The following is a 12,559-nucleotide window of genomic DNA, read 5'->3' as shown; positions in this document are numbered from 1 at the left end:
AGTGGCATCGGATTTCACAGCTCACAGATCCCTGCACTGGTGCCAAGAAGTATCCTAATTTGAGCAAAGTGATGAAGGGAATCTTGGTCATTCCTCATTCGAACGCATCATGTGAGCGGGCACTCAGTCTTGTACGGAAGAATCATACTGAATTTCGTCCCAATTTGAGTGTCAAAACCCTGGAAGCTCTCTTAATTGAAAAACTAGCTCATAGCACCCCTTGCTACCAGAGAGAATACAGCAAAGACATAATCAGAAGGGCTAAAAGAGCCACACAGCTGTCACTCAGCAAAGCTGCCATGGAAAAAGCAAGCAGCAGTAGTACCAGCCAGTAAGGTAAGAAAAATATTGCTTCTTTTGTGCTTTTTGTTAATCTTTGATTGTCCCCTAACTTACTAATATTAACATACATGTAACATTAAAAAGTGCACAATTTTCCCCTTTTTTTGTTCAAAAAGTGGGAATTCTTAACATGTTAAATGCTCCAAAATAGGGCTCAGAGGGCACTAGAGAGCGTCTAGAACCCTAGAGCTTCCAGGACCCTAAGGCGGGCCCTGGACCCCGCCGCAAGGGTCGAGCGCACCGCGCTCGAGATGTGCGCTTAGCGCACATTATTTGGTGTCGGTTGCAAATCCTCCCTAATTCTGATTTCCAAAAGTTGGCATCTCTGCGAGTATGTCGTAAAATTTTCAGCATGCTTGAAATTTCATGACGTACGAGAGGTACCACGAAATATGACAGCATACTTCATCCTTTTTCAGCATGCTCTTAACGTATACACAACTGACCCATAACTTATTCGACGTGTGCCAGCGTTTTAGACACATTTTTCATCGGTCGGCATACGCTGGCTAAATCGTCAAGGTGTGACTGCGTGGTTGACACTTTCAATTTTCAGGCGGTTATGATTTAAATCGACGTGCAGCAGGTTTTTAACAGGCTACGCCACGAGTTCGTCGGCGATACGTGCAGCGCGCTATGCCTAAGTTAAACTATCGTTGGGCATAGGTTGTGAACGCCGACAACAGGCTAAGCATTCGTTGGTATAAGTTTTATATATAAGACAACGAAACGTTCTATGCCCGTTACTAATATGTTATGCATACGACCAACACGTTATGAATACGACCAAAACTTAAAAAAAACATCAAAATTTCAGCGTACGCCAACGTTTTACATACATTTTTATACGTTGCCATTGCTGGCTGAAACGTCAAGGTGTGACAGCACCTTTAAGTGCTGTCTTTTGTACCGTGCCTTAATGCACGATCTTTTGAAATCCTTTCTCTGTGAGTAAATATCTGTTGTTAATCAACAACAAACCTGTTCTTCATAAAAACTGTCTGTATTGAGATTTAGCTGATAACAGGATTTGAGTTACCTATCTTCTAACCAATAGCCATCTGAGTTTGCCAGTGTAGTGCACAGGTCCACTGGTTCTTCAGGTCAGGTCAGGTATGGGAGCATATGCCGGAGCAGCACGTTGCTGCATCCACTTTCCGCTCGTAATCCAGGGGCCTCTGTTTGGCCATCGAACAGGCAGATGCTTGACCCATCCCCATATCTTTGAGATGCCAATCAACCTGCTGCAACCACGACATGTGGTCGGACCATTTGCCTCCTCCACTCATGAGGCTCCCTCGCTGAAGGAATCTGGTGAGCAGGATCAGCATCAGGAAAACGAGGCACATGTGCATACAGCCAAAGCTGATACTCATGGACTATACAGGTAACAAATCTCATCTGAGTCTCTCTCAGCAACCACTCGTTGGACACAAAGTCTGACCAGCGATAGCCAAGGATTCTCCGAAGAGACTTGGTGCTGAAGGAGTTGAGTCTCTGTCTCAGATCGCTGGTCAGAGTCCATGTGTCACATCCGTAGAGCAAAACTGGAAGCACCAAGGATCTGAAAACTCGGACTTTCGTCCTTCTCGATAACAAAGACAGGTGATCATTCTCTCTGTGGGATAGGACTTTCCAGGCACCCACCTGAAGGGACCGCCTCAGGTTAACCCAAGGAGACCACCGTCTGGTGGGCATGAAGGGCAAAAACAACACAAACTAGAACGACACTCGGTCGAGCACATACCTCCGCCAGGCTGAACAGTTTACGTTTTGTATCCCACTGTTCTCTCCTTTGCAAATTGCAACTCACAGATACACTACCAGTCATAAGTTTTAGAACTCTCCCGTTTTTCCAGTTTTTACTGAAATTTAAGCAGTTTAATCTTTCAATGTACTCTGAAATTAAAGCACAGAACAAAGAAACAATTGTAGATCAAAAAGAAACCATGGAATCGTTTTGTTGAACAAAATTTAATCTAAAATTTTGACTCTTCAAATTAGCCAATTTTTGCAGATATAACAGCTGAACATACTCGTGGCATTCTTTCTGAAATGGAAATCAAATATTGTTTGTAAAATTCTTCCCAACACTGTTGCAGAAGTTCCCACAAATGTGTTGCACTTGTAGGTTGCTTTGCTTTCACCATTCTGTCCAGTTCACCCCAAACCACCTTGATGGGGTATAAGTCTGGAGACTGTGCTGGCCATTCCATGATTTGAAGCCCACTGTCTTGTTCTTTTCTTCTGAGGTAGTTCTGACATACCCTGGAGGTATGTTTGGGGTCGTTATCTTGCTGTGCGATGAACCCCTGACCAACTAAGCGTAGAACAGAGGGTATTGCATGGTGCTACAAAATGCTGTGGTGGCCATTTTGGTTCAGGGTGCCAGTCACTCTGTGCAAGTCGCCGACTCTGGATCCAGCAAAAGAGCCCCAGATCATCACGCTTCCTCATCCATGTTTGACAGTTGGTGTCACACAATGAGGAACCATTCTTTCGCCTACTCGATGGCACACAAAAACCCAGTGTGATGAACCGAAGATTTCAAATTTTGATTCATTGACTTATCGGTCCATTAGACCTTCTTCCATTTTTTTACTGGCAGTGCTTCATGGCCCAGGCAAGCCTCTTTTTCTTATTTTGCCATCTTAGCAATGGCTTTCTTACTGCCACTCGACCTGTCAAACCTGCAGCTTGAAGTCTTCTCTTCACAATTGAAACTGAGACTTCCTTACTTCGACCAGTGTTAAGCTGTGCTTGAAGCTGTTGTCCTGTGAGCTGCCTATCATGCAAGCTGTTGACTCTCAGAAACTTGTCTTCTGATTGTGTTGTGGCTTTTGGTCTGCCAGATCTCTTCCTGTCAGAGTTTCCTCCAGTTTCCAAGTGCCTTTTTATGGTGTAGGAAACTGTACTCACTGACACCTTGGTGTTCTTTGCAATTTCTACAAACAAAAGACCTACCCTTTTAAGGGTATAATGGTCTGTCTGTCTTCTTTTGTTAATTGTCTTTTTCTCGCCATGATGATGGCAATATACCACTTCCTGGAGTGCAATATTGTCCAAATAATGCTTCAGAGGGTGCAACAACACAGTCTGTTCCAACACTGCTTTTATACAGACAGAGGGTTTGTAACTAATCAACAAAAGTTGGGACACCTGTAGGAGTTGTTTGCATCATCTTTCAAGGCTTAATTTACTTCAATTGCTGCAGAACAGCTGCAGTTGCTAACCCATTACTTGTTCCCTGAAAAGGGTCTTTTTTAATAACTCTGAAATGTACATTATTTTTCAGTTTTTGGTAACCGAAACTTTTTTTTAACCTCTGGCAGTTTACTGCTTAGCTTTGTACCATTTCAGTTTATTCTCTGGACTTGAACTGCTTAAATTTCAATAAAAACTGAAAAAATGGGGGTGTTCTAAAACTTTTGACCGGTCGTGTATAGTATGTCTAAAGGCGCTTTCACACCTTGACGATTTAGCCAGCGATGGCAAAGTATAAAAATGTATGAAAAACGTTGGTGTACGCTGAAATTTTGATGTTTTTTTTTTAGTTTTGGTCGTATTCATAACGTGGTGGTCGTCACATCATAATGCGTCAACAGATTTTTACGAAACTTTGTCATGGGCCGTCGCTACTTACAATCAACCTTTTGGCCTAATTTGACCTCAAAAATAATTGGTGGTTGAATTAATTGAACAAATATGCAACTCCTCTTCAAACTTCAAGTCAATCGGATGAAAACTGACAATTTAAGAAATTCAGCCAATGTTGACATTTTAGCCAATGTTGACCTCCAAAGTAATTGGTCGTTGCATTCAGTGATGTGATATACAAATCCTGTTCAAATTTCTAGTCAGTCGGATGAAAATTGAGGAATATAGTAATTTGACAAAGTTGTTGACCTTTGGCCTATGTTGACCTTTTGACCATTTGACCTCAAAAACAACAGACTTCTTCCTTATGACGAACTATAATAGTTGGTGAAGTTTCTTGAAGATCAGTTTGAAATTATGACCTGTAGACGATTGACAAACAAACAAGCAGTCATAGACTGGTACTTACGAAATCGTCAACTTGACCTCTGACCTTGTCTAATAAAAGCTGTCTCTTGAGAAGGTAGCGACACAAACCAGAAGTTTCTACGATGATTCTGTACCAAACCATCAAAAATCGAATGTTTTGGATGTTTGACCTCACTGTGACCTTGACCTTTGACCGATTTTGACCAAAATCTAATCAGCGCTAGCCACCACCCTCCTGAATCACATGGTGTAATTTGACATTGGAAGCTTCTTCCGTTCTCGAGTTATCATTTTTTGGATGTTTGACCTCACTGTGACCTTGACCTTTGACCGATTTTGACCAAAATCTAATCAGCACTAGCCATCAGCCTCCTGAATAACGTGGTGTAATTTGGCATTGGTAGCTTCTTCCGTTCTCGAGTTATCGTGCCTACAAACAAACAAACAAACAAACAAACAGAAACGGAAGGCATCAATATACTTACGAAATCTTTAATTTCGTAAGTAACAAACAAAGATATCATGCGCAGCATGATACTTGCAAAATCCATAAAACAGATTTGACCTTAAAAAATAATCGGTGGTTGAATTAAATGACAAAATACACAAATGCTCTTCAAATTTCAAGTCAAGTGGATGAAAGTTGACAATTTTAGAAATCACTACGTCGACTTTTTGGCCTATGTTGACCTCAAAAATACTTGTTTGTTGAATTCAGTAACCTGATCTGCAAATCCTCTTCAAATTTCAAGTCAAGAGGATGAAAGTTGAGGACTTTAGAAATTCCACTGAAGTTGACCTTTGGCCTATGTTGACCTTTTGGCCTATGTTGACCTTAAAAATAATTGGTGGTTGAATTCAGGAACTTAATCTGCAAATCCTCTTCAAATTTCAAGTCGATGGCATGAAAATTGAGGATTTTAGAAATTCCACCAAAGTTGTTGACCTTTGGCCTATTTTACCTTCTGGTCTATTTGACCTAAAAAATAATTGGTGGTTCAATTCAGTGACCTAATATGCAAATCCTGTTAAACTTTCTGGTCAATGGGATGAAAATTGAGGATTTTAGAAATTTGATAAATTTGTTGACCTTTGTCCTATGTTGTCCTTTTGACCTCACAAACAATAGGCTTCTTGCTTTTGACGAACCCCACCAGTTGGTTAAGTTTTGTGAAGATCGGTTTAAAATTGTGACTTGTAGGCGATATTGGAGTTGACATATGACCAGTTTCAATTTTTTTTCAATGAGCAGTTTCAGAGAAAATGATGTCCAATTTTTTTCCTTTAATTCATTATGGCTGCCATACCATGTGACCTATGACATCAATTTAATTCTTCACTCATATCTGGTGAAAGATTAGATATAAGGATTTCATTCCAACCAATTATGGTTGGAATTCCACTTCAACGATGACATCATCATTATCACCCGAAATAGCCATGGGTAGTTGATGACATGCGAAGTTTCAATTTTTTTCATTGAGTGGTTTTGGAGAAAATAATGTCCATATTTTTTCCTTTAATCCAATATGGCTGTCATACCATGTTACCTATAACATCAGAGTTAGCAATAAAATATTCTCCATGAGGAGTCCTTCCTAAGTTTAAAGTTTTGCATCAATCGGACAAGCGGTTGCAAAGAAAACCATTTTTAAAGCGAAAATATATAGATGCGGGGACCCGCGCGCGCCCACACACACACACACACACACACACACACACACACACACACACACACACACACACACACACACACACACACACACACACACACACACACACACACACACACACACACACACACACACACACACACACACACACTGCAATTGTCTCACGTCTACCTTGGATGAGATTAAATATGATTCAGCTATTTACAAGTTCGAGTTGGTTTATCAAATGGTCTCTGCAAGAATAGGAAGGAGAGGGAGACAAGAAGCTTTATGAAGGTGAAAGTCAAAAGGCCACGAGTTCGTTTCTGTTGAGTGCTGTTTCTAAAGTAGTCAACAAACTGTCCGGATTTCCAGTTCATTTATCCTTTCTCTGACAGGATAATGTCTAAAGTGTATTTGATCCAATGGTTGATGATCATTTGCTTCTTGGTAAAACATAATAACTGCATTAATCTACTTGCCTGAGGTTTCCCTTCTCAGGTGCAATTGAGCAAAATAAATAGAGAGAGATATGGGGGGGGGGGGGGGAGTTTAAACACAAACAAACTCAGATAATAAAACGAGGTTCTACATTATTCGTTTATTTAAGGGTCAAAGTTGTCAGTAACAGATGATCAGTGCTGCTCAGGCTTGCCTACTAAATGCCAAATTTGAAGCAGAATAGCATTGCAACACAAACTCACATCAATAAAGGCTGATTAATGAGACCCCGGACCGAGCGGAGCATTACATGTGCGAGTCAGTGGAGGGTGTGGGAGTGGGGGGGGGGGGAGGGGGGTGGTGGTGCGCCACGAGTGGAATTAACTCCCACCATGCGGCAAGCCTATTTTCCTTGCTGAATAGGCCATACAGGCAGGTCTGACTGCCTAAGAGGCTATCAAGGTCATTTCAAGGAGGTCTCAGTTGCAAGAATAATGATCAAGCACAGACAACTTGAACAGACCTTAATGTCTTGGAATTGTTATTCATATAATTTAAATAAAAAGGGACTGTGATGTTGACAAGGTCAAGACTGTAAAGGTCTGCTCAAGACATGGCTAGATGAGGTCATTTGTGACTTTCAAAGTCCACTGTCTACACATTTAGAAACAACCCAATAATTTATTTTATGGAAATTGCGCTCTGTCCGTATTTCCGGCCGATTCGTCCAATTCACACACAGTAAACGGATAATTACAAGAGAAGAAGGAATGGGCTGTGTTCGAGACAGGATAGGGTAGAACAAGGTTTCGTCTTTTCATCCTGGAGAAATTAATGAATGATCGGAATTATGAAATTCTCTTGAAGGTAAACTTCATTCCAATGATACATTCAAACTGCTGAAGATCACAGCTTAGTTTGCATTCAGGTGGTGTCCCAAATTAACCCTCTAGTGGGTGCTAAAAAGCCTGGATGAACAGTTTTGCAATTAAGAAAAGCATTGTGTGAAGAAGCTCCACAATGTTTTCTTCCTCAACAATCTCTGTTTGACAATTTGAATGTTTAAACAAAGAAACTGTATATTATGAAAATCCTTCAAAGGCAATACCAATCTGAATCTTTCGACAAACTGATAAGAATGTGTAAACTCTCGGGATTGGGTTAAGTGTCCAGTTTATTTCTTGGAGAAAGATCTGGATTGATATTGATTTGGAACACCAGGTAGACTATGCCAGCACAAGTACCAGACAAAGACCAATCGGTGGCAAAAACGTCCAGTCTGAGCCTTGGCTACTGGGAATCTGGACTAGTTAGTGGTACCTTCAGTTTTGAATATAAATCTTACCAAGTATAGCCATCTTGCAAATCTGGGAATGTCATTTGTTTCAGCGAAAGTTTCTGCACATCGTGGGTTTTCAGCCTGAGCACGCACTGTGAAATGGAAATCTTCACATCCATGTAGCTTGCCACCTTCCCATACCAACAGTCAGGGCCAAACATTTCAAAATGTGGAAATACAAACTACCGACATATTTTCTAATACAATGTTTATGGTGCTGTGCCAGAAAAATATTTTTTCACCTCCACCAAACATAATTGTGTTCCAAGCCATCAAGATGTTAACTTTCCTTTGATAAAGTTTGAAGTGGAGCCATTCTCAAACACCAAGTTGATAAAGTTGAATGCCACTGATGTTGAACCATCAAAGTCAAGGATGTCTATCATTTGGTTGGCCAACGGAACATCAGCATGTTGCGGCAGACGTTTCATAATCTTAAAGCCCTGAGCTGCCTAGATGGACAAATGCAGCACATAAACAAGTTTTTTTTGTTGTTTATTTATATTTTTATTTGTGTTAAACAGAAGGTATAAGGCAGGAATTAATGCAAGGATCGTGGATAATAGGACAGAGATACTTGGAGACACTCCGTGGGTATGAGAAGCAGTTGAGGAAAAAAGGGTTGGCCCAAAACTGTCCGAACCTAAGATGGAGGATCAAAAATAAATAGAATGAGCACAAATAAATAGAATGAGCACGAATAAATACACAGGAGTGAGCACTCCAAACAAAGAACAATCGACACAAACAGATAACATAAAATCGACGGCAGCACAGATGAATCCAAAACGATTACTTCGCTTTTTGGAAGCAGATCTCTTGGAGGACGAAGAAAAAACGCCCACTACCAAGTAACCGGAAACAGAAGTTCAAAGTAGTCTTGCTTGATGTCATTGCTTGAGTTTTCCAACACAATTCTTTGTACCCGATACATTGTTGAGGTTGGTGTGCGTGTGCGTGCGTGCGTGTGTGTGTGCGCGCGCGCGCGCTTCCTATTTCTGCCAGTAGATTATTGATGCTTCATCCTCATCAATCAAACAACTTTTTGACTATGAGCTCACATCTCCATTGCTTTTTCACTTTGCTGCCAAGTTTACACTGTGTTGTAATCCTGGCTTATATCAGCAGAGTTTGCTAAATCATATCCAGAGGTGCTTTCAATGGATTGATACACCTTTGGCCTTTTATTGTTTGTTTGTTTTGGTAAAATTATAATGTCTGCACTTTCCACCTCCATCTTAGTCCAACCTTAATTATCTGCCTTCCTATCTTGGTGAACCGACAGGAACAAATTTGGCCCTTTTTGCGGAGCATTCTCGAATGTTTTGCCTTTTTTGTCCTTCAGGGTGTCTTTGTTTTTCTACTTGGACCTTTTGCTTTCTTCAACGTGCAGAAGACCAAGTACCTGCAGATCGTCACCTCTGCTTTGCGCTGGATTGGTGAGACAGACACTGTATATACATCGATTACACCGATGTACAAGTTTCTTGGTTGAAAGAAAAATGCTGTGAAACATCAATATTTATTTTTGTGTTGTCCATGTTTGCTAATTTCAAAAATAAATGCTTTGTTTCTTTCACTTTTCTTCTTGAAGCATTGAATTGTCTAAAGCAAATAGCTACCACTGCATTACATTTCAGATTCTGATTCATAGTCGACAGGTTGATGCGTAGGAAGTGCACTTGCCTTTAGGGTCATTCCGTGCCAACTCTCGTAAATTTCAAAAACCTCCCCAGGTCACCTCCTCAGATTTTGCTGGAAAAAATATTAAATGTAGATCTATATGGCTCTACCCACCATGCAAAAGATTAGCTTTCAATTCCTCATAGTTTAAAAAATATCTATCTCTCGAGACCTTTGAAATATTGCCCTAAAAATGCCAAATGTGAAAAACGCATTTTTTTCAATTTCAGGGGCTTATAATTTTATAATGGACTCCTCTAGAAAGTTAATATTGCAAATATTTACTAATTGGCATCCAAATTTTTTAATTATGGCATCAGATAGCCTGTGGGATGCCTATTTCTCACTCTATAGGAAGCTAAAATTGCTTTTGGGCCAAAACGAGCTAAAATAAGGTGAAACTATAGTAGCCCTCCTGAAAATATGGAACAACTTAGAATTTTTTCCTCATAACACAGTGATTATAGGGTCATTATCTATCCATAGATACATTTTTGTTGGGATAATACACTTAGGTGATGAATTATAAAAGTTTTTACCATAAGCCCTTGCCTCCGAGGGCTCTAAAATGGACCAATTTTGTCCCCTGGTTTGACCATGTGGCTAGGGGTTTAGGATCTTCATTTTTTTTCTAAAGATTGCCTCATATAAGATGTGTCTACTGACCGAATAATTTTATCTAATGCCCATGGCTTCATATTAAAATAAATTTTTATTTACCTGCACATTTTTTATAATTATTCACTTTTTTCATATTCATGAGCTTATAAATCTGAAACTGAACACTCGAGCAAAGTGATACTGCAGATATTTATAAACTGGCATATTAAATTTAAGGATCTTTTATCAGAATGCCTGATAAGTGCATGTTTCTATCTGTAGGAAGTTGAAAATGCCACTTTGACCAAAAATGGTGAATATGCAGGGGGCATAAACTGAGGTTATGTAACAACTTAGATTATTCTTCTCATAAATTAATATTTATAAGTACATTTTTTTATTCAAAAATAAATTCTTGTAATGATAATCCAAACATATGCTTCGGTTTTAATTTAAAAAACATATCCTACAGTTCTCTATTTGAAGTCATTAGTTATGACATACATCACTAGATGAAGTAATGTGATGGGATTGGAGGAACTGTGAAGCACCTTGTTGCAAGGGCAAGTTTGCAGGCCACTCTACAGAATCAGATTCTGACAGCTGAAGAGATGTTCCAGTGGGCAGAGAAGAATATAGGAGGGATCAAATTCTTCTTTGTGACATCACAAGAAAGCCAACAAAATTCAATGGAGTATGACCTTGAGAAGCGCTTCAGAGCAGCAACAACCATTGCTGGTACACGGTCACACCATGGTTTCCTGCCAATCTCCTCAACACATCTGGAGATGAGAATGGTTTCTTCTGATGCTGTATCATCAACAGTATGCACAGGACCAGAAACCACACAAGCTCATCTGTCCCAGTTATTAGTCCCAACCCTAACTGAACTGGATGTATACCAGGCTGGGAAATATATTGCTTGTGTTTATGACAGAAAATGGTACATTGGGAACATTGTCACAAGAAATGATGATGAAAATGATGTGTTTGTGAACTTCATGAAGCAAGGAAGGGGTAACACATTCTCATGGCCTCCAGAAAAAAAGAAAGATCAATGCTGGGTGCCATTACTCGACATTCTTTGTGTGGTTGAGGCCCCTGACATAAAATCTGGTGGACGTCAGTACCAACTGTCACAGTATGACTTTAAGCATGTTCAAGACCTGTTTTCGAGGATGTAAAATTCTGTGCCTCTGAGTGCTAGATAATCATGATAATGAATGTCATAAAAAAATGAAAGGTCATTGAAGAGTTTTCTAAGGTATAAAAATTACTAATATTCATTGTCTCTGTATATCTGTAAATAAAAAAGCTGCTACTCAACTAATCAAATTTGTTCTAATTTATCATTTGCAATCACTTACGAAAGTAATCATTAGCATGTATTTATGAATAAATAACATCCTTATCACTAATGTCTAAAGGAAGCATAATTTAGCCTCATGCGCACCCCTGCAAGTTCACCTTGTTTTGTACCAAGTGGGCCAAATTGCCATATTTGGTTTCCTAAAACTAGGAGTATGTGCTTTCTAGAGACATTCTGATGCCACAATCTGAAATTTTGTATACCAGTTTAAAAAATTCTGCAGTAACTCTTTCCTGGATAGTTCCATTTAAGATTTATAAACTTCTGAATATGAAAAAAGTGAATGATTATTTAAAAAACGTGCATGTAAATAAAAATGTATTTTACTATGAAGCCATGGGCGTTAGATAAAATCATTCGGTCAGTAGACACATCTTATATAAGGCAATCTTTAGAAAAAAATGAATATCCTAAACCCCTAGCCACATGGTCAAACCAGGGGACAAAATTGGTCCATTTTAGAGCCCTCGGAGGCAAGGGACTTATGTTAAAACTTTTATAATTCATCACCTAACTGTATTATCCCAGTGAAAATGTATCTATGGATAGATAATGACCCTATAATCACTGTGTTATGAGGAAAAAATTCTAAGTTGTTCCATATTTTCAGGAGGGCTCCTATAGTTTCACCTTATTTTAGCTCGTTTTGGCCAAAAATCCATTTTTAGCTTCCTATAGAGTGAGAAATATGCATCCCAGAAGCTATCTGATGCCATAATTGAAAAATTTGGATGCCAATTAGTAAATATTTGCAATATTAGCTTCCTAGAGGAGTCCATTATAAAATTATAAGCCACTGAATTTGAAAAAAAATGCGTTTTTCACATTTGGCATTTTTAGGGCCAAATTTCAAAGGTCTCTGGAGATAGATATTTTTTAAACTATGAGGAATTGAAAGCTAATCTTTTGCATCTGGGTAGAGCCATATTGATCTACATTTAAGAATTTTTCCAGCAAAATCTGAGGAGGTGACCTGGGGACCCTTAGGTGAGTTGGCACGGAATGACCCTTTGAACTGTCTTGCCAGGGTTTGATTCACGGACCCAACTATAAACTGTACGTTTGGTGCTTCTCAGGCAGGGCGTTGCATCTCCAAGCACTTCGTTC

General features: G+C 39.5%; 1 protein-coding gene across 10 annotated transcripts in view; it reads left to right on the top strand.

The window, feature by feature from the left end:
• SLC38A12 (solute carrier family 38 member 12) overlaps window positions 1-12,559 on the top strand; it is a 180,193-nt gene that overhangs the window by 129,032 nt on the left and 38,602 nt on the right. For all 10 annotated transcript variants that reach the window (XM_085856978.1, XM_085856974.1, XM_085856972.1 and 7 more), the window contains one exon: window positions 9,146-9,239. In XM_085856978.1, coding sequence (XP_085713104.1) covers window positions 9,146-9,239 — 94 coding nt within the window. The remainder of the gene's footprint in view (window positions 1-9,145; window positions 9,240-12,559) is intronic.

The sequence above is a fragment of the Eptatretus burgeri genome, chromosome 15 (assembly GCF_056783735.1).
Source record: "Eptatretus burgeri isolate ZD-2024b chromosome 15, Ebu_testis_v1, whole genome shotgun sequence".
Taxonomy (NCBI): domain Eukaryota; kingdom Metazoa; phylum Chordata; class Myxini; order Myxiniformes; family Myxinidae; genus Eptatretus; species Eptatretus burgeri.
This window is presented reverse-complemented; position numbering and strand designations above follow the sequence as displayed.